Here is a 21,201-nt window from a genome sequence, read left to right on the forward strand (position 1 = left end):
TGTACGGAAAGAAAACGTGCGATGTATTGGGGAAATGTCAAAAATACTGTACAAATATTACGAACGCGTCCGCCATTATGGCTCGTAAAAAGCTGGATATCTCGATTGCAACTGAGAAATACGACATCATATCTGAACAAAAAAGTTATTTCTTACGTCAGATAAGAGCATATCCAGCTTTTTACGAGCCATAATGGCGGACGTGTTCGTAATATTTGAACAGCATTTGTTGCGAACGCAACAAAAAAGACAGTTTTCCGGTTCTTTAATAACGTACTTTATTTATTAACAGCCACTGATGACGCTATTAAAAATTCCGCGTGTTCACGGTAAAACTAAAGGAATGTACGGAAAGAAAACGTGCGATGTATTAGTGAAATGTCAAAAATGCTGTTTAAATATTACGAACACGTCCGCCATTATGGCTCGTAAAAAGCTGGATAGAATTTCGCACCCATCGGCAGGCAACCATGTTTTCGCCGTCAACATCTCGTGTGTGCGAAATGAGATAGCATTTCATCACTTCGTTTCACTCGACTGCCAGCAGCTTGATTTGGGCCCGTTGTCAAATTTTGAGCCCATCAGGACATGCTGTCGTTGACGTTCACTGCAGCTCGATATCCAGCTTTTTACGAGCCATAATGACGGACGTGTTCGTAATATTTGAACGGCATCTTTGACATTTCACTAATACATCGCACGTCTTGTTTCCGCGCGTTCACGGTAAAGCTAAAGGAATGAACGGAAAGAAAACGTGCGATGTATTAGGGAAATGTCAAAAATGCTGTTCAAATATCACGAACACGTCCGCCATTATGGCTCGTAAAAAGCTGGATAGAGATGTCGGGGTGGGATTTCGTGTAAGTATGAACGGAGGGGCTGTCGAAAATATATTACTTTTTCCTTCTCCAGCTTTTTATGAGCCATAATGGCGGACGTATTCGTAATATTTGAACAGCATTTTTGACATTTCCCTAATACATCGCACGTTTTCCTTCCGTACATTCCTTTAGTTTTACCGCGAACGCGCGGAAAGAAAACGTGCGATGTATTGGGGAAATGTCAAAAATGCTGTTCAAATATTACGAACACGTCCGCCATTATGGCTCATAAAAAGCTGGATTATATTTACCGTTCTCCCACCCATAAATATCCAGCTTTTTACGAGCCATAATGGCGGATGTGTTCGTAATATTTGAACAGCATTTTTGACATTTCCCTAATACATCGCACGTTTTCTTTCCGCGCGTTCACGGCAAAACTAAAGGAATGTACGGAAAGAAAACGTGCGATGTATTGGGGAAATATCAAAAATGCTATTTAAATATTACGAACACGTCCGCCATTATGGCTCGTAAAAAGCTGAATAACCTAAAGCCCTCTAAAGGTATCCAGCTTTTTAAAAGCCAAAATGGCGGACGTGTTCGTAATATTTGAACAGCATTTTTGACATTTCCCTAATATGCGATGTTTTTGTTTTAAGTTCGGTCCTGCCTGTTTCTGTTCGCGTTTTGCTTGCGGAATTTTAAGTTCAGTCGATGTCCTGTTCCTGTTCGCGTCGCGTTTTGCTTGCGGATAGTAAATTTCTGAGAGTAAATAAAACACGAAATCCAAGTAATCAAGTATATGTCGATAAAAATAACTTAGATAAATGCTGAAAAAATTAACCAGTCTCGTATAAAATTGATTTTTATAATTCTATTTTTTAAATAAAGTATGGAAAGACAAAATTCGAGCATTTGTGATAGCAGCCAACACAATGGAACCGAAGAAACCTGGGTTTTCGGTTATGGATCGCTGGTGTGGAAGGCTGACTTTCCCTTTGAAGAAAAACGCACCGGTTATATAAAGGGATTTTTGCGAAGGTTTTTTCAAAATAGCATCGATCATCGGGGAACAAGTACCAAGGTAAGCTTTTATCGTTATTTCCAAAAATATTATTAATACGTTTGTTTTCATTAGCCTGGTCGAGTAGTTACTCTGGTAAAATCACTTAATCCTGAAGACAAAGTTTGGGGCATGGGGTACCGAATCGCGAAAAGCGATTCCGATAAAGTGCTGAGTCATTTAGACTATCGAGAAAAGAACGGCTACGAGCGGCAACAGGTGCTTTTTTATCCTTACCCCCCGAGCAGCTCACAAACCAATGAACCAAAAACGATTTTAGTATACTTAGCCACGCAAGATAATCCTTCGTTCGCTGGTGAACATGACAGTTTGAACACAATTGCTACACAAATTTTAGGAGCCTCTGGGGAAAGTGGCGATAATGTTGAATATGTTTACAAACTTGCTGATGCCATGAGACTTTTATATCCCAAAGAAAATGATAGTCACCTTTTTGAGCTTGAACGAATACTTAAAACGAGCGATACTACCAAAAAAGGCCAATGCCATCAAACTTGCGCTGATGTCGATAGATCGTTGAGTAGTAAAGAGGGATAAAGAAAAACGGCAATAGAAACACTATCATCGTACGAAATAATCTGCTTTATTTCAAAATTTGACAATTTCAATAAAATTTACGAAGCATCCTACTAGGTTTTTTTCTGTTTTTATTTCAGCTACCAGAAAAGTTTTCTATGTTCAAGAAAACTAGTATTTCACTTCAAAATGAACCTATTAATAAAGGCTGCCTAAAGAAACACATACCTATATAGCAATAAATTCTATTTCGAAAATAGGTGATATTGGCGTAGGTTTCACTTTAAGCTCAGTTTGTTTTCTAAACAATGATTAAACAGATTTGCGCCGTCTTAATGGCGTTTGAAAGGTATATCAGCGTATTTAAACACAAATAGTATTTTGACTGAACCATGTTCATAACAGATGCAGGCATACAGGTTGTTTATAGTTCGGTAAAATAAACAACAGGATTGTGATATCGTGCTACAGCACAGCTAAGTCTGGTGTAGTTCGCAAAGCTGCTGAAATTTCTTTTCCATCTGCTAGTAATACTTGAAGATTTTCCATATTATTTTTCGTATTATGCATATATATATATATATATATTTAATGAGGCTAAAGATAGTACATAGTTTAAAGTTACAATTTAAATTTATGGCATGTATATAAAAACTAATGTACACATTTTTACCATAAATACAATAAATGGCTCCACCCATAGCACCGTCAAACGGTTTCTTAGTTTTTATTTCCATTTAAACCATTAACAGCCCAGAAGTCCAGGGGTCGTAACTTCCGTTGACTGCGTTCGAGCAGTAGTGTATTGGGGGACGATTACTAACCAGAACCTAGCTCGGCCTCCACTGGGATCTGCGCAGTCTATGTTCTTGTTTCTACCACCCAGCTCAAGTAGAATGACATGCCTGTTGCGTTGGAATATCACCGCTGACTCACTTTATTTCATTTGGACGAATTTAGTCTAATGCTTACTTAATCAATTGATGAGTGCAGCTGTTTATTTCATCAAATACATACAACACAAGTCTTTTAAATGTTTAATCATTTTTATTCAAACACAGCCTATTTACAATTAAGCTTCTATGTAGAGAACCGCTTTGGTTTATATCCAAACATCTTATGTCCAGCATCCCAGTGAGCTACAAGATGTTTTTCCGATCCTCCAGAGTCTGCCCAGAGCTCGTATGCACGATAGTTGCAGTGTGGGAATAAACTATAGTATATTTACAATGAAATTAAAGTCGTATGAATGATACCAAAAATCTTTATTTGCTTATAGTTGTTTTGTTAATTTAATAACAACCCTACAGCGTTCTAACTGAAAAGTGTAACTATAAGCATTTAATTCTCTATCTCAATTTAACAAATGCTATTTATTAAAGCTAATTTCTTCTGTTCATAAATGAATGCCCTCTTCGGTTGTATCCATGCCTATAGCCGCCAGCTTGGTAATGTTGCGATGAATTGGACTGATACTGCGCGCCAAAGTTCCTATCGTTAGAGTTGTAAGATGAATCAATAGCTATGTAATTGTTTGTCCTAGAGTTACTGTTGAATTCGAACGTTCTCGGGTGAGTTACCGATGACATATAACGAGATCCGTGTAAAGCATCATCATCCTGTACATTGTTAAAGCTGTCCTCGTTATAGTCGTCTTGAGGGTCTTCAAATTCTTTATCAGGATCGCCTTCACAGAAGTTTCTATGGTATTGTTCATATTCATCTTCTTCATCTAATGGTTCAGCAATGGATGTCGGAGCGTTGTTAACTATATCGTCCCCTTGATCGGCAAGCTCGTCCTCAAACTCGTCGCATCGTGACAACAAGGCACCTCGATTTGCCATTGGTGCATGTTCGGTAGGATTTTTATGCTCCACCATTGCATCAAAATAATGAAATGCAGTTCGCAGGTCGCTGTTGAGGTTATACACCTGATCATCGCGCATACTATCACGCATTTCGGTTAATGTTCCACTCGTTACTGTTAATTTTATATACTTGATCAATTCGCTAACGGCTCGAACTTGGTTCGGTGTAAGTTCGGTTATTGAACCAAACTCACTAACCGTTTGCACTGGCATAGGATTGGTCTGTGTCGTCGACTCCACGGTATGAGGTGTAAAAGTTTGTGTTTCACCATTAACCTTCACTTTGATCATCCGCAGCAAACATTCCTTGCATACCGTTGGGTCAGTCTGCGTATTTTTTTGCAGTGTAACCTTTGGTTGCAGGCGTTTTTGCCGTTCTTCTTGTTCTGCCTTTTCTTGGCGACGATGACGAGTCTGGGCATGTTTTTGTTCTCGAAGAAAAATTTGCTTCGAAATGATTCCTTCATCCAAGGAGAGCAGACTGATAATTGGTTTCAATTTACGAGGAATATTCCCGAACGGATCACTTGATTCACCAGAACGGCTACTGAACATGAAAAGCGGATTGTTCCTACTCTGAACCACTGGAGACCGCTTTAAGTAAACTTCATTCTCGTAAAAGGTTGGCGCACGATACATAAATTTCGCAGTTCTACTGACTGTGAGTCCCAACTCGTCTAACAGATCAAGCGCCTGAATCACATGATTTTTCACTAGAAAACGAATTTGAAGGAATTTGCTATACATTTTTACACCATGGTAATATGAATCAATCAATTACCTTCACCCTTAGTGCACTTTACCATCGGTTGCGACCCTGGTGATATGAAGAAAACTAGTTATAGATTTTTGATATGAATACTGCAATAATTTAAACATAAAACTTAAATAACTAAATTATTTGACTCAATAATTGAATGTTTCTTTATGTACTAGCAATCCAGCATCGAAATTTTATTACTGTGCAACTAACAGATCCATCCAAATGTTAAATTCAACATTATTAATGTATGAGTTCCTGCATCGAAGTTTTTAAATTATTACTAGTTAAATGTACGAGTCTTTTTTCACTCTCGCGCGTGCCCCTAACCCATCAATCTCAATACTTCTATCCTTCTCTATCATCCATTCATCAACATCCTCAACATCACTCCTTTTTTAAAGCAACCAACTACCCCGACTACCCCGCGTATCTTTAAGTAGGATATTGACACCAGTGAAACAGTACCGGTAAATAGACAGATACTGATGGCGATTTATCGAAAGCATCAGAAAGGTCCGTGTGAATATGGCGATATTGACCGTAATGATCGTTAACGACATAATATCAATATTATTGCTTACTAAATGCGAATACAGCTGCACATGCACGCACGACGAACTCACAGTTTTGATATTAAATTTGGTGTAGAGATACACCGATAGTCATTCACATGTCTCCTATTTTCATCTATATGTGCAGGCAAGTATGCTGATCTCCATACAGTTGGAAAGACACCTCTACCGATTGATAGATTGACAGGTGGCTCAACGGTGCACAAAGTGCGTTGACATAATGTTTCAGAAAAACAGATGGGATACCATCCGGTCCGAAGGAAGGAGAGGATTGATTTTAACTGCGCAGAGGCTGATGTAACTATCTAACTACTTCGTCAATGAGGTGAGGCAACGAAACAACCTGGTAAGAATTGTCGGACGTCCGCACAAGCCCACTTTTTGTTTGCGACTGTCCGACAAACTCTTACTGGAAAAGTACAGGAACACAATAGACGGGTGCGGAAATTCCTGCTCTTAACAACCTTTCGTTGTCAACAGTGGCGACTCGTGGGGGCTTAGCTTACCTGTTCTGCTGTTCAACAAGCGAAAAATACAAATTAATACGCAGCTTTTTTTTATTATCGCATTTCTATATTTTAATCATAAAACAAACATTAGGGATATTCACCGTAGCGCTTGTTATGTTGCGTAAACGGTGTATTTCGTGTATATACTGCCGCAATTCGCATTGCAGTTCCAGTTTCTATGGAGATGAAACTGTTATGCGAGTAGCGGCAGTATAAATACGCAATACTCCGTATTCGCAACATAGCAAGTGCTACGTGAATATCCCTATTTATTTAAATAACAACGGAATACGACGGTTTACTTTATCAGCAAACTCGTCTCTGAATTTTAATTACGAACCGGATACTTTTCGTTCAATTTACCTATTGAACCAAATTCAAGAATTACCACCTTACTGCGATGCGCGCACAAGCCCACATCACACGCACCACAAGCAACAAGCAATATGCGTAAGTTGTTCAATGCTAAAGATGAACGAGTTAATGAGAAAATTTTGCGAATAATGCATGCCAAATTGCCAACCGCGCTCTATTTTCTAATCCCCTTCGTACCAGTTCCTGGTGCTAATCTCTAAAGCAACGTTCAAACGTCGTGCTGAACGTTTTACTCATTAGCTTCCTAACTAAATAAAATATGGAATCAAAGCGCAGGCCATAGGGATATGTGGTAGTAAGTTGTTCAATGCTGAAGATGAACGAGACTATAAAGCGCCCGCGCTTTCGAGTAAAAGCTGTGTCACATTCTCTTTTTATCTCCTTCGTACCAACACATTGTCCCTGGTACTAATTCAGTATCAAGAATCAATACCAGGAATAATGTGCTGGTATGCTTGTGCATTGAGATCTCAAAAGCAACGTTCAAATGTCGTGTTGAACGGTTTGCTTATCAGCTTCGTAACTAAACTAAATTCGTATTGCATTGCATATGCGTCGGTTCAAACGAAATTTTGTCGGGCTGAATTTTGTTTGCCTGTCCTATGAACAGGTTGAACATGCGGACGAGTCGCCACTGGTTGTCAACACTCTGACGCATTTCCGTGAAAGCAGTTTGGATGTCTTTTCTATGTATATTACTCGCTGTTTCACTTCCCAGGAACATAACCGAAGGTACACCGTCATCTTTTCGCGGTTCGTTGACATGCTTCCAAAAGATTTCAGTTTATTTTTAGCGCTGCTGAAATTGTCTAGAATAATTCCATCACCTACTGCAGCCGTCAACGAACTATTTACGTTTTTGATCATATCGGCAACAACTTTTCAAAAGGGCCTATCTGCAAAATGTAAACAAACCGAGTGAGGGTTGTCTTTTGCTGGACTAGCATAGGGAAAGAAACCATCACTCGGTTTGTTTACATTTTGCAGATTGGCCTTTTTGAAAAGTTAGTGCCGATATGACCTTTTAAATCATGCGGAGGTAAACAGATTGCACACCAAAAATGTACTATCGGAAAGCTCTGTCACCCACAATTTCTCGACGGACATCACAACCAATCATTGTTTTCGATTATAGAGACATTGAACTGGCATTGGGCTGCAATCGAAATTTATGTATTTTTGAGGTTATTGTGAATATTGCGATCGCAACGAAAGGGGCCGAAGATCTGTCAAGAAGACGTACGATTGTCAAGTCAGATTTCGTACTTGTAAAGACCCAGACACAATGCATACGGATTTTCAAATTTCAAGTCTCTAGAACGTATTAAAATTCGTATGCATTGTGCCTAGGTCTGAAGTCGGTTATTCGTCTCAAAATTTTCATAATGTAAGAGATACAAAGTCCTCTCTTTTTATTTGGACCTCTTCGCCTTGTAAGGACACACGCCCTTTTGTCAACCCCCTATGCTGATAGCAGTGAGACATTGTTTTGGATAATGCAGCAAAACGATATAAAATAACAATACACGGAAACAACCGAAGAAAATCTATTTAAAGGATTTACCTGTATTGACTGAAATGGACGCGAGCTTATTGGTAATGAAATATAAATTGTAATCATTTGATAGTGCCATCCACTTTCTTATGTTACGTGAATAACTTTTAAATGAACAAAGCAATATTCAAATAAATATCATAACAAAAATATTTGAATAGATGTATAATGTCGGAAACGCTAATTTGTTTGCATCGGAATATAAAAAAATTAAATCAACAAACCATATTAAACAACCCGGCATTTAGTGCATACAACCTAAAAGTACAGTAGAATAATAAGCTTTTAGCCTGAGATTCTAAACAAACAAGGCGTGGACACAGTTTAGGGTATACATCAATAATTTGTTTAACTGTTGGACATATTTACTTACCTAAAACCGCAGACTTGATTTCTGGAACGTCCGTAACTAATATCTTGTTCTCTGAGGGTGTTTTGATCTGCTGATCGTTTACAAATGGCAGAAGTTTAAATATTCAGTAATTAAAACCGTTAACATATCAAAACAATACTTACAGCCAGCATTGTATCCTGTGAATCGTCGTTCAAAAAGCCAGGAGAATCCAACATTTGTAACATTCCTGGAATCGGATATGAAACCAATGGAGGAACATCGATAGTAGGCTCAGGCTGCATAACAGGACCGAAATCATATCTCGGTGGATCAAACTGATTGGCAAACATCATTGGTCCAGCATCCATAGGCGGACCAATACCCATTGGTGGACCGACATTCATTGGAGGGCCGACATTCATTGGTGGACCGACATCCATCATTGGAAAAACAGGACCATCAAAACCTCCAGAAAATGGATGCTTCGCATATTGTTCAGGATAATACTGCTTCGGATAAGAGATAAACTGACTATTTATTTCACAACGATATTGTTCCAATTCCGGAAATTCCTTTCCTTCTTGAGCAAATTTAACGGCTAAATCATCTAGGAAGCTTTTCTTAGCTATCAAAGCTTTAGAAGTGGCCGGAGAACGACTTCGGTCGTTTCGAGGACGGCTAGGTGATCGTCGACGCAGCGTATCACGAAATGAACCAGCCACTGGTGTTCTTGATCTTCGACGAGGCGGAGATCGATCTTGGGAAAACCGTCTGGATGTATACAAAGGTGAAAAACGTCTGCTCCAGGTTCTTGGGCTTCGGCTTCTGTCACGGTATGTTCTCGAGCGGGATCTAGATCGATTACTATCCTTACTTCGTTCACTTCTAGATGTCTCTTTTGAGGATCTTGTGCGATCAGTAGTATCACGTTTTACCTCCGTTTTTTTAGTGTCTTCTTTAGACCGTTTGTCAATGGAGCTTTTGCTTTTTTCATCTCTGTTATTAGTACTTTTGCTTTCATGATCTTTATTAACTGTTGTTTTATTGCTCGCATTTGAACTTTTGTTTTCATTTTGTTTGGAGGCGGTCATGCTGTCGGATTTAGTTTTATCATTTTTTGCACTACTGTCTTTACCATTAGCACTTGGCGCAAATTGACCAGCCGATTTATTACTCCCATTGTCTGTATTGTTTTTAACGTTCGATTTTGTTGTTGAAGTATGCGTTGTTTTTACAGATGCCTTATCACTATTGTTTGTTTTCTGTGAAGCTTGATTGCTAGAACTTTTATCTCTATTACATGCTGAAGTTTTAGGGCCGTCTTCATTGCGAGGCTTCTCACTATCTTGCGCTTTCGACGGGTTTTCAGTTGGGCTTTTCTTCGTATTACTTTTTACGGAGAGCATAGTTTTGCTGCTGGATTGCGCTGACGAAGCCTTCGTGCTAGACTTCTTATCGTCGGTTGAATTATTTTTTGAACTAGAGTTTTTATCGTCGGAAGAATTTTTATTGCGGGGAGCCTTTTCTTCAGATTTATTATTAGAACTACTTTCATTTTTTTCATTGAGAGTTTTGGTGGTCTTCTCGTTTTTGTTAGAATTAGAACTTTTTACGTTATTTGAAGTTTTTGCTTTCGGGTTATCAGCACTTTTGTTCTCGCGGTCTTTAGAATCCTGCATTTTGTTTTTTCTACTCTCACTGGGCTTAGCTGAAACAGTATTAGTAGTTGTACTACATTTACGAGCCTCCGCTAATTTCCTATCAATGATTTTTTCAAGTTCACTCATATTGATTCATCACCATAAACCAATTAAAAACTGGAGATAGGCACAATTACAATCTCACGAAGTGAATAAAACTTGTGACTATATTAAATAAGTTTTTCTTGATTTTTCCACAAGACATCCAACAGCAGATAAAAACACCTCTTACAATGGCGGCGTACAGGCACAGGCAGGGATGCCACATATAATTCTGTGTTTTTTGCGTTTTTTGTTGGAAAAATCTGACAATCTGTACGGCGAGGAAAAATATCTGTGCAAAAATCTGTCCAATGCAAAACAATGAGAGTGAAAGAGATAGAGAGTCATTTTCCGGATTATTTCCGTCTCATGTAAAAGCTCAAAAATCTGTTTAATCTGTGTAATTTGGCGAAAATCTGTATTCTATGCATACAGATTCTGTACAGGCGATTTCTTTAAAATATCTGTTAAACACAGAATAATCTGTGCATGTGGCAACCCTGCCCTGTAAGAATTCTCGACCCGATATCAAGTCGACATCAACTCCACAGTTCTGCTTGTCAACTCAACATCGAGTCGACATGTCGACCCGTTTCGAATCCATTGTCGGGCTATTTTGCAACAAAAATGTCGGAACTGTCGGGTTGAAAGTTCACCCGCTCGAATCCGACTCGAGCACCTCTGGTCGGATCCATACAGATCGAACGAGTCGGTCGTTTGTCGCGTCCGCTCGAACCCGACACGAGCACCTTTATTCGGATTGATGTAAATTCCTTTGGTCGGATCGATGTAAATTGAACGTGTCGGTTGCTTGTTGCCCCCCGGCGACGGGACCACGAAGCCGGGAGTGCGTTTTGATTGTATTTGTTTTGAAGTAAATCCGCTGCTGCTGGTTGGTGTTTGAAGCGGACTTGATCAAAACAAATACAATTAAAAACATTTTTCACACAGCAGCGATGGCTGACCGCTACCGTCGCAGCGGATGTTTGTTTATGACGCGCATTCTTAGGGCGCTTCACTTTTGTTAGTGCGGTTCAAAATAAAGTATATTTAAATATATTTTAATTTTACATAGGTATTTTTGCTTGGTTTCTTTTTATTAATAAAGGAAAGGGAAATTCAATACAGAAAAGACCAGTATTATGTAATTTTTTGCAAGGCTTTATGGTAATTTTTCAAATGTTAGATTATTGTTATGTGCTTTAGAGTAAAGTATAATGGATTATTAATTAAAACCGAAGCATCCTTCCAATATAGAATGTTAGCTGGGTCGTGGTTAATATTCGATAAGTTAAAAATTAAAAATTAATGGATCAACAGGTCAATAAATCAACAAACCAGAAAATCGATAAATTAATAAATCTACCAATTTATGAATCAACAAAATAATCAAAAAATTGAGAAATCAATAAATCAATAAATCAAACAAACAATAAATCAATACACTCAAATCTAGTTTTAAGTGCACTATTGGGGGAAAGTAAAAAAAGGGCGTAAAAAAAGAGGACGTAAAACGAGAGGACGTTAATTCATATTACGGACGTAAAACTAGAGGATGATAATTCCAATTTCGAACGTAAAAAAGTGGACGTAAAACGAAATCACGTAAAATGAATGGATGTAAAAACAGATTCTAGTGTATACCAATAAATCAGTAAATTAACGAATTAACAAATCGATAAATCAATAATTATTAATTCAATAAATTAAAATAATGACAAATTAACTATTCAATAAATCGATAGTCCAATAAACCAATCTATAAATCTATAAATAAATGACTGCTGCGTCAATGCGTCCGTCAGCGTTATTCTGATAGTTTTCCCGTGGAATGCACCGCCCAGATTTTAAATCCTATACCTACTTAATAAATTTTTAATGATCGATGGACATGCATTTCAAAAACCATAAAGAAAGCATCAAGATTTCAACTTGCTAATTGATTGAAATGGTATAGTACTTAATAAAATAGTACATTATTCATTTTTGCGGACGCTGCGGATGTTTGTAAATGATCCTGTGTTTAAGGGTTTATCGGTATTTTAAACACAGAAGTGTGCATCGCCGTTCAGGAATGAGAATCAAATTTAATGTTCACTTATAAAATATTTTACTTACTTATAATAAACAGTGGTGCATTTTCATCTAGACGGTACTGCAATTATTTATTATACTATTTTCTAACTTACAGATAATAATGGATTTCGGTGGAAAAGAAATAACATGTTATTCAATTATTGCTGTTGCAGTTGAAAACCGTAATAATCGACTCGCGACATTCGCTTTTATTTTTGTTCTGTGTGTCGCAACTACGTCGCACGTGGTGCGCTGTGATCGCACATTGATGCGCTATACAGCGCACCACGTGCGACGTAGTTGCGACACACAGAACAAGAATGAAACCGAATGTCGCGAGTCGATTATTACAGTTTTCAACTGCAACAGCAATATTCAAGTTCTTTATTCCTCGTTTTCATTCGACATAAATGATATTCCAAGCTACTTACAACTTGGCTTACAATCATTTTATCATATTTGATACAAAATGTTGAAATTACGGTACTAGCTGTTTACGAAATTATCATACAAAATGGGCTGAAAAGACTCATTTCTATGCGTATGCCCCGGTAGCCTCCCAGTTGGCCTCGAGGTATGAAGCTGGCCTAATAAACCAGTCGTTGTATGTTCGAATCTAGGCTGGGAGAGGCTGCTAGAGTCAATAGGATCGTAGCAACTGGCTCTGCAATTGTCTGCGAAGTCTGTCGTAGAAAAACAGAAGGTCAAGTTTCGATAACGGAATGTAGCACTTAGGCTTTGCTTTTTTTGTCCCGGTAGTGAACTTATAAACGAGAACAATTTAGAAAAATTCGATATCTGCCAATTTGAAAAATTCAATATCTCGAAACACACCAAAAGAAATTTCCTGATTATCTCGGACATTATATAAAAAATTATAAATTCTTGAATTGAACCAAGCGTCATAAAACAAATTTTTCATGGAAATTTGGCAAACTTTCTCAACAGTCAAGCAAAAATATTATTCGCCAATATTGGTTACTTCCTGCAATATTAGCCATTCGTCAATGCGAATGACTGGATATATGGTGCAATATAGCGCCTACTTAATAAATATTAGCTTTCTAGCTTCCGAACCCTTACGTATTTGTGGTACCAACTGGGATATAACTGAGTAACTAATAAGAAGTTCGAGTAACCAGGTAACCAGGTGAGGTAGTTGGTCGTATGCTAACTAGGCAAGTGGGTTTTCCTCGAAAGCAAGTTTTTGAGCTTTGTCCAAGCCCAAGCCTTGTAGTGCTCGTGACCAAAAACAGCAGCACCACGATAGTCCTTCCACGAAACAGTGGGATTGGTCGTGGGTCTCGCAAGCCGGTACTCCCAAACTCAAGTAACGGATATCGTAACAAGTAATTCAGATCAGTGCGATCGACATAGACCTTGATGGCAAAAACAGACCTTGGATTGGGAAGTGCCCGTGTGCTTTTCGAAGAATTGAAGGGTTACAAGTAGGGTATTGTCGTTATCGTCGGGCCACTGCTATGGTCGGGCCATCACGATTTTACGGTTTTAGTAACTCATGATATCTTCGATATAACTACTGTAAAACTTCTTACTGTGATAGCTAACTTTTCACAATATTGTGAGTTTCAATCGTGTATTCAAAACACCCGTACTGACTTCAGTGACTAAATCTTAAAAAAAAGTTTTTCAGGCGCAATGAACTTTTCTGCAAGAAATGATTTCTGAAATGCAATTATCGAGATAAATTTTGAATATGTATGAAGTGTGTTGTGCTGCACACGAAGACTATAGAAAAATCCCCTCTAGTAAGGTGTTTGGGAAGGCTAAGGTGAAATACTAGAAAAGCGCTATTTGTAAAGGTCGGGCCACTTGAGTAGTCATGGTTGGGCCACCATAATTTGAAGCGCAGAAGCGCAATAATCGCTAGAGAATGTCAGTCACGTAAAATGTCATGAAATAAAGCAAAATTAATACCATAAAAACCTAGATTTTTGTTGTATTTTTCATTGTAGTTATACACTTCAGAAAAGGCGTTTGTAGCAATATTGATTTTACAAGATCGCCAGAATTTCGCAAAAATGCAATTAAAAATAGGGTTTTTAACCTATGAACCGTTGTTCACGGAATTCATTCTTTTCGTGTCTCTATACAGAATTTCGATACGTATGTCTTAGATTTTCTGCGGTGGCCCAACCTGTACAACATGGTCCGACTTCCCGACTATGACAACATTTTGCCTATAACTTTTTCATTTGTCAAGCAATCAGTTTAAAACTTTCCGGAAATATACCTTATTCTTAGACCAACGCTGTATTAAGATTTCCAAAATTCCTTTTGAAATGAAAGTTATGGTTGAATTCCAAAACGTGGCCCAACCACGACGACACTCCCCTATGACATCGTAGCGCTGCAGAAGTATGTTGGAAGAAAACGATGGTACGTAGGTATAGAAATAGTTAAACCATTATCAGATTTCCGAGAACAGCGGCAACGCAGCTGGGCACAAAAATTATTGTAATGTGCGGTACGTTGAAGCAGGTGATCTGGAGTGACCGATTATCTCTTTAATATGCAAGCTTTGAATACCTTTGAATAGCTTTGAGCAACCTTAGCGGAGATCGGGTAACCAACCCCGGTGAAAACTAAGGTCGTATATCAACAGGAAACGAGGCACAGTGTATCTCCACACTTTAAGATGGCAGCCCCATCACGAGACTCGTTAGCGTAGGCCTTGGTACGGCTACCTATCTAAGCCCTAAAAGCTAAAAAGGGTCAAGAAAATTCTACTCGGAACATTCGGCATGGACAAAAGTGACGAAATAAGGACATGGAATGGAAACCTGGTACCTGGAACTGCAGATCGCTAAATTTCGTTGGTGACGACAGGGTGCTGCTCGATTAGTTAGAACCTCGAAAGTTTGGCACTGCAGGAGATCTGTCGCAAAACCGAGGTGTGTAGGATCCGTAACAGCAAAGCCCAATGTTAAACTCCGACTGCAAATGACGGATCTCAGTAGAAGCATGTTCAGTTAACCTGGAAATACTGAGAACCTAAGCAGAGGGTCCAAAGCCCCAAAAGGAGGATGGTTTAAATAGCTGTTATCCATAGCTAAAACCCCTAATCCAAGGCGTCATGCGACCCGAGGGATGAATGATAAGGGGGGGGGGGGGGGGGTTCTATAAAAGCTCAGCCTCAAACGGAGCCTGTGGAGTACCAGAGCGCCCTCCACAGTAATAATCCCTAACCGCATCATGAGGGGCTCTGATGCGGCGGACTCTTCTTTCCCCTTAACTCGTGGGATGCTATTTGAACAATCAAAATCTAAAAAAAACTTAACTTCAGTGAGCGTGGACGGATTAGATAATCCGTTCGCAAGAGGTGGTATCCAGAGATCTCCGCTGAAGGATACGAGTAGAAGCGCCAGCGTAAGCGGAAAGGGCGCACACCTGTCGCTTCAACTGCATCTCCGCCGGTCGCAGCGATGAACGGCCCGTCGCTAATAAAAGCAGTGGAAGGAAAGAGGAACATGCTACTAAGAGTGGTAGCGGTGTCTCATCGGCTCGATGCCATTACCGAGTTCATGGCAGCTCGCAGTACCCTGGCGAAGGACCTGAAACAAAGTCTGCTCATGCTTCGGAGCACCATGCGTGCTGCGACGAAGGAACACAGTGAACTCGAAGCGCGAGTAAACGTGGCAGAGAAAGAGACAGTGAAGGCGTTTGAATCGAGGTCTGCACAAACGGATGCCTACCCGTCAACGACTGACCACACCGTGGTCCTTGCGACTACGGAGCAGTCCAATGACATGGTCTCCACCAAACGTGTAAGGCAGTCCCCAGGGGAAGAAACCCCCACGGGTCTGAAGAAGCACTTGATCGCTGAGGGTCGCAAGCCAACTGAGGAACCCACCGAGGATAACAAGACTCAGTTAGCGTCCGACAATCAGTGGGAATTAGTGAAAAAGAAAAAGGCCAGGAAGAAAGAGAAGGATCGAACTCCGCCGAAAGTGGTCAGAAACAAGAGGAGCAAAGGTGATGCCATTATCCTCAAAACTGAGGGGCTGAGATATTCAGAACGCTTGAAGGCCATGAGAGGGGACGATCAACTGAAGGGTCTTGGTGCGGATATGCGGAGTATCCGCCGCTCCCGCATTGGCGACATGATCCTTGAGCTCAAAAAGTATGCGCACTAACGCCTGAGATGACTCTCCAGCTTAAAAACCTGGAGCTACAATAAGACTTCCACTAGTAGACGGAAATGCAACCCTGAAAGTGGCTAAGCTGAAGGTGGGATGGTCCGTATGCCCACTAAGCGTGTTCCAGCAGCCAGAGGCCTGCTTCCGGTGCTTTGTGCGAGGGTACAAGTGCTGGAGCTGTAAGGGGCCTGACAGAAGCCACCTGTGTAGGAGATGAGGCGGTGCGGGCCATATGTACTGCGCCGCCCAAGTGCCTAATATGTACCGGCCAAGGGGCGCTAAATACATAACAGGAGGCCCAAAGTGCCCGGCAGTCGCGCCGGCGACTAAAACACGGGCGTAGTACAGGTAACGCAACTAAACTTGAATCACTGCTACGCGGCACAGCACCTGTTGTACCAAGCAGTTACTGAGTCTCGGACACATACCGCATCCCTGCCGGAAACGGCTGGGTCTCGGATAGGCCCGGGACGGCGGCAATATGGACAAGCAGTTTCCTGGTTCAAGAGGTTGTGTCAAACGCAGACGAGGGATTTGCGGTTGCCAAAGTGGGTGGAATGTTTCACTGCAGTTGTAATGCTCCGCCGAGTTGGTCTATCGTGCAGTTTACGCGAATGGTAGATCGAGTATCAGTTGTGCTGACTGGTCTAAGGCCGGTGGTTGTGGCGGGCGACTTTAACGCTTGGGCGGTTTAGTGGGGAAGTCGTCGCACGAACCATAGGGGTCGGATTCTGCTTGTGGCTCTGGCAAAGCTCAACGTAGACCTGGCCAACATAGGAACCATAAGTACCTTCAGTAGGAATGGTGTAGAGTCTATTATCGACGTGCCATTCGGCAGTCCTGGTCCGAAAGAGCCTGGAGGGTAGACAATGACTACACTCACAATGATCATCAGGCGGTTCGCTATAGGGTCGGTCAGATAATGAGGCGACAGGCGGCGGGTAGAGCCAACACTCCTACCACCCATGGATTCCGAAGTATTTGTGGAAGCGATCCGAAGAGAGTGCAGTGATCGCGATATGTCTGATCCGAACGCTGATCATTTGGTTGAGGTACTGTCGCGAGCGTGTAACGCCTAGGAAAAGCCGACCAAGGTATGGGAGGTCACCGGCTTACTGGGGGACAGAAGAAATTGCGGAACCTCGCGGAACCTGCTTTCGTGCGAGGAGAATTATGCAAAGAGCTCGTTCGGACGAGGGCAGGGCAGAATGTCGAGTAGCACTAGTTGCTGCACGCGCAGCGCTTAAGAGTGGGATAAAAGCTAGCAAGCGAGCCTGCTTTGAAAGGTTATGTGCTAGTGCCAATGCGAACCCGTGGGGTGATGCCTACAGAGTCGTAATGGCAAAGACCAAGGGCGTGATGGCGCCCGCAGAGCGATCGCCAGAGATGCTGGAGCGGATCATCGAGGGCCTCTTTCCGCGCCACGAGCCAAGCCCCTGGCCTCAGGCCGCTGAGTCGTCCCAAGGCCGACGTTCAAGTATCTCAGACGATAGCGTGGGATGGTCGGCCTCCATGCCGAACATCCAAAGTAACGTGGGCGACGGCGGCTTAGAGGTTGGGGAGCAAGTAACGGTTACAAACGAGGAACTCATTGAGATCGCTAAATCCCTAAAGGAGAGCAAAGCTCTGGGGCCAGACGGAATCCCAAATATGGTCATTAAAGCGGCTATTTTAGAAGCTTCCGAATTATTCGGGGCAGTAATGAGTAGATGCCTGGAAGTTGGCCACTTCCCGGACAGATGAAAGCGACAGAACCTGGTCCTATTTCTGAAGCCGGGAAAACCTCCGGGTGTTCCCTCGTCATATAGGCCGATCTGTCTGCTCGATACTGCCGGCAAGGTGCTGGAGAGGATTATCCTTAACAGACTTGTACAGTACACTGAGGGCACAAACGGTCTGTCAAGGAACCAATTCGGCTTCCGCAAAGTCAAATCTACGGTGGATACCATCTTATCTGTCACTAAGACAGCCGAGGTGGTGATCCAGGGCAAGAGGACAGGTATCCGCTATTGCGCAGTTGTCACACCCGGCGTAAAAAATGCGTTTAAGGGGGCATAGTACCTTTTACACCATATTTTTTGCTTTATTTCAAATATTTTTTTCTCGATAACGCGATTTTTGCATTCAAAACATTGCATTTTATACTAATGTTTACAATTTTGTTTTCATATGGAAACCTTTTCCCCTTTCCCCTACGGCTCCATCAAGATAGTCATTCAAAAAAAACATGACTTGCGGTACCATGGATTGGCACTGGGGAGCTTATCCGAATTGAAAATTTCCAAAACGAAAGTATATTAAATTATCTCGTGTTTGACCCACCCTTTTTTTAAAATTCGAACACATAACAAAACGGCGGATATTCAAACATAAAAGTAAGGTTTTTAGTCGAAAAAATTGACTTTAAACATTTCTAAAAAATACAAAAATTACAATATCGAAAAAAGGATGGGTCAAACACTACATAATTTTGCTGGCTTTAAAACAAAAAAAGAATTATGAGAATTGCTTGAGCCGTTCTTGAGTTATTTATGGTACCGATTTTCAAAACCTGGTTTCGAGAAAAACGGCGTTGAAGTTTTTATTCGCTGTGTAATCGCTCTAGGCATGCGCGGTACAAATAGCTGTAACTTGGTAAATTTTTGGAATTTATCCAAATGACTTCAAACACATATGGTCAAAATGTTAATCCTTCGAAATAATGAATAAAAAAAATTTCGGTTTTTAAAAAGTACTATGCCCCCTTAATAGCGCTAGCTGGAACTCCTGCGGTATATGGCAGCATGAGAAGGCTAGCCAACGTGGTCCAGTCCATACTCAGGTATGGCAGGCCGGTGTAGTCATCGGCATTGGGTACCAAAAGCTATCTAGCCAAGCTGGAAAGCACCTATCGTCTCATGTGCTTGAGAGTGGCAAGTGCGTATCGCGCAGTTTCACATGACGCAATCTGCGTATTAGCGGGTATGATGCCTATTGGTATCACCATCAGCGAGGACGTACAGTGCTTCAATCAACGTGGAACTAGAGGCATACGGAGTACCACAAGATCGGCCTCGAAGACCGCATGGCAGCGGGCATGGTCTGATTCCACAAAAGGCCGGTGAACACATCGACTTATCCCGGAATTATCCAGGTGGGTTAACAGGCGCCACGGCGAAGTCAACTTCCACCTGACACAGATTCTGTCAGGGCATGGTTGCTTTAGACAGTATCTGCACAAACTTGGGCATGGGGAGTCCCCCGCGTATCCCGAATGCGTGGATGTTGAGGAAACTGGACATGTTCATTTGCGTAGCTTCCTGAGGCTTGGTGATTTTAAGCACTTTCTTTCCTCACAATGATAATCACAAAGCCACCTGGAGATCACCTGACCAACGAACTTCGAACCGAATCGACCATATTTTCATCGAAGGCCAGTTTTTCTCGAACTTCATTAAAGTACGCTCCCTACGGGCTACGGGGTGCAGATATCGACTTGGCCCATTACTTAGTAGCAGTACACGTGCGCTCAAAACTATCAACGGTTTATACCTCGCGACAATGCCGCCCTCCTCGGTTAAACATTAGCAGCTAAACAACCCTCTGAAAACTACGCGCGCGTACTGGATGAAGCTCTGCCTTCCTCTATGAAGCTAGATGCTTCAACCCTCGAAAACTCGAACCCCCTCGCAATGGCCGGGAACACTCGCGGCCTGCGGTCATCTCGGACTAATATTTTATGGAAAAGTCTTGAATTTCTCGAGTTCGATTGGTTTTTGAGTTATGCAAAAATTTCTGTATTTGTATGAGAGTCCTTATCCCCCTACCATAGTGGTGAAGAGTCTAAAACCATCATAAAATAAATTCATGCCTACAAAAAACCCCATATGCCAAATTTGGTTCCATTTGCTCGATTAGTTTTCGAGCTGTAAGGAAATTTGTATTTCATTTGTGTAGGACCTCCATCCCCTGTTAAAAACGGAGGGGCATCAATTCACCATATAAAAAAATACTGCCTCTAAAACCCCCGGACGCCAAATTTGGTTCCATTTGCTTGATTAGTTCTCGAGTTATGCGGAAATTTGTATTTCATTTGTATGGGAGCACCCCTTACGAGGAAAGGGGTCTCAATTCACTATAGGAAAAATTCCTGTCTCCAACAACACCCTCATGCCAAATTTGGTTCCAGTTATGCAGACATTTGTGTTTCATTTGTATGGAAGCCCCCCGTCTTATGGGGGAAGGGTCTCTTAATCATAAGAAAGAATTTTCACGCCGATCGGTTCAGTAGTTTTCGATTCTATAAGGAACATACGGACAGACAGACAGAAATATATTTTTATATATAAGACTATGAACTATGAACTATTCACTATGAAAGCATAGGTAGTTTAATATTTAAATTCGCAATTTTTCCTCACAGTAAAGTAGAAAACTACTGCCCCCTTTGCATAGCCAGATAAAATAAAGCGGATAGCAATATAGTTGTTTTGTGTATTAACAATTGCCTGCAGAGTATGCCGCGTAAAAGCAGAAGATCAAGTTATGAAAATCGAATGTTGCACCGGGAATTTGCTTTGCTTTGAATACTCAAACTATAGTACATAATAATCATAAAACCATAACAGTATCTTGTACGTGTCGCTATTTTACAGCGAAGAAACCAAGGTAAACCGACATATTATGGTCATTTTGTTACGGCAACTAGAGTTGCAGAGTATTCTCGACTGGTGCGCACACTTTAAACGTGTAGTTATTTATCTTATTATGCACATGTTGAACTTTTTTCGAACTTAAACAAAACTATAAAATCATAATGAAACAGAAACGCGCTAACGACTTCA

At 41.0% G+C, this 21,201-nt stretch overlaps 2 protein-coding genes across 6 annotated transcripts; one reads left to right on the plus strand and one right to left on the minus strand.

Moving 5' to 3' along the window:
• The first annotated feature begins 1,518 nt into the window (after window positions 1-1,518).
• On the plus strand, window positions 1,519-3,109 carry LOC128742676 (putative glutathione-specific gamma-glutamylcyclotransferase 2). Of its 4 annotated transcripts, XM_053839111.1 has the most exons (4): window positions 1,519-1,622; window positions 1,716-1,908; window positions 1,963-2,106; window positions 2,168-2,266. In XM_053839111.1, exons 2-4 carry the CDS (start codon window positions 1,717-1,719, stop codon window positions 2,174-2,176), a joined length of 345 nt encoding a protein of 114 aa, XP_053695086.1. In that variant the 5' UTR covers window positions 1,519-1,622; window position 1,716; the 3' UTR covers window positions 2,177-2,266. The 4 variants fall into 4 exon arrangements, with proteins under 4 accessions (XP_053695086.1, XP_053695082.1, XP_053695083.1 ...); XM_053839107.1 differs by having other exon boundaries at window positions 1,963-3,108; XM_053839108.1 differs by having other exon boundaries at window positions 1,541-1,614; window positions 1,963-3,109.
• LOC128742675 (uncharacterized) lies at window positions 2,654-10,308 on the minus strand. 2 transcript variants are annotated; one of them, XM_053839106.1, is made up of 4 exons: window positions 8,583-10,308; window positions 8,440-8,506; window positions 5,074-5,109; window positions 2,654-5,005 (listed from the first exon to the last, which is right to left on the minus strand). In XM_053839106.1, exons 1-4 carry the CDS (start codon window positions 10,185-10,187, stop codon window positions 3,807-3,809), a joined length of 2,907 nt encoding a protein of 968 aa, XP_053695081.1. In that variant the 5' UTR covers window positions 10,188-10,308; the 3' UTR covers window positions 2,654-3,806. The 2 variants fall into 2 exon arrangements, with proteins under 2 accessions (XP_053695081.1, XP_053695080.1); XM_053839105.1 differs by having other exon boundaries at window positions 8,440-8,509.
• Window positions 10,309-21,201: the final 10,893 nt, after the last annotated feature.

Source organism: Sabethes cyaneus, chromosome 3 (genome assembly GCF_943734655.1).
Source record: "Sabethes cyaneus chromosome 3, idSabCyanKW18_F2, whole genome shotgun sequence".
Lineage (NCBI taxonomy): Eukaryota > Metazoa > Arthropoda > Insecta > Diptera > Culicidae > Sabethes > Sabethes cyaneus.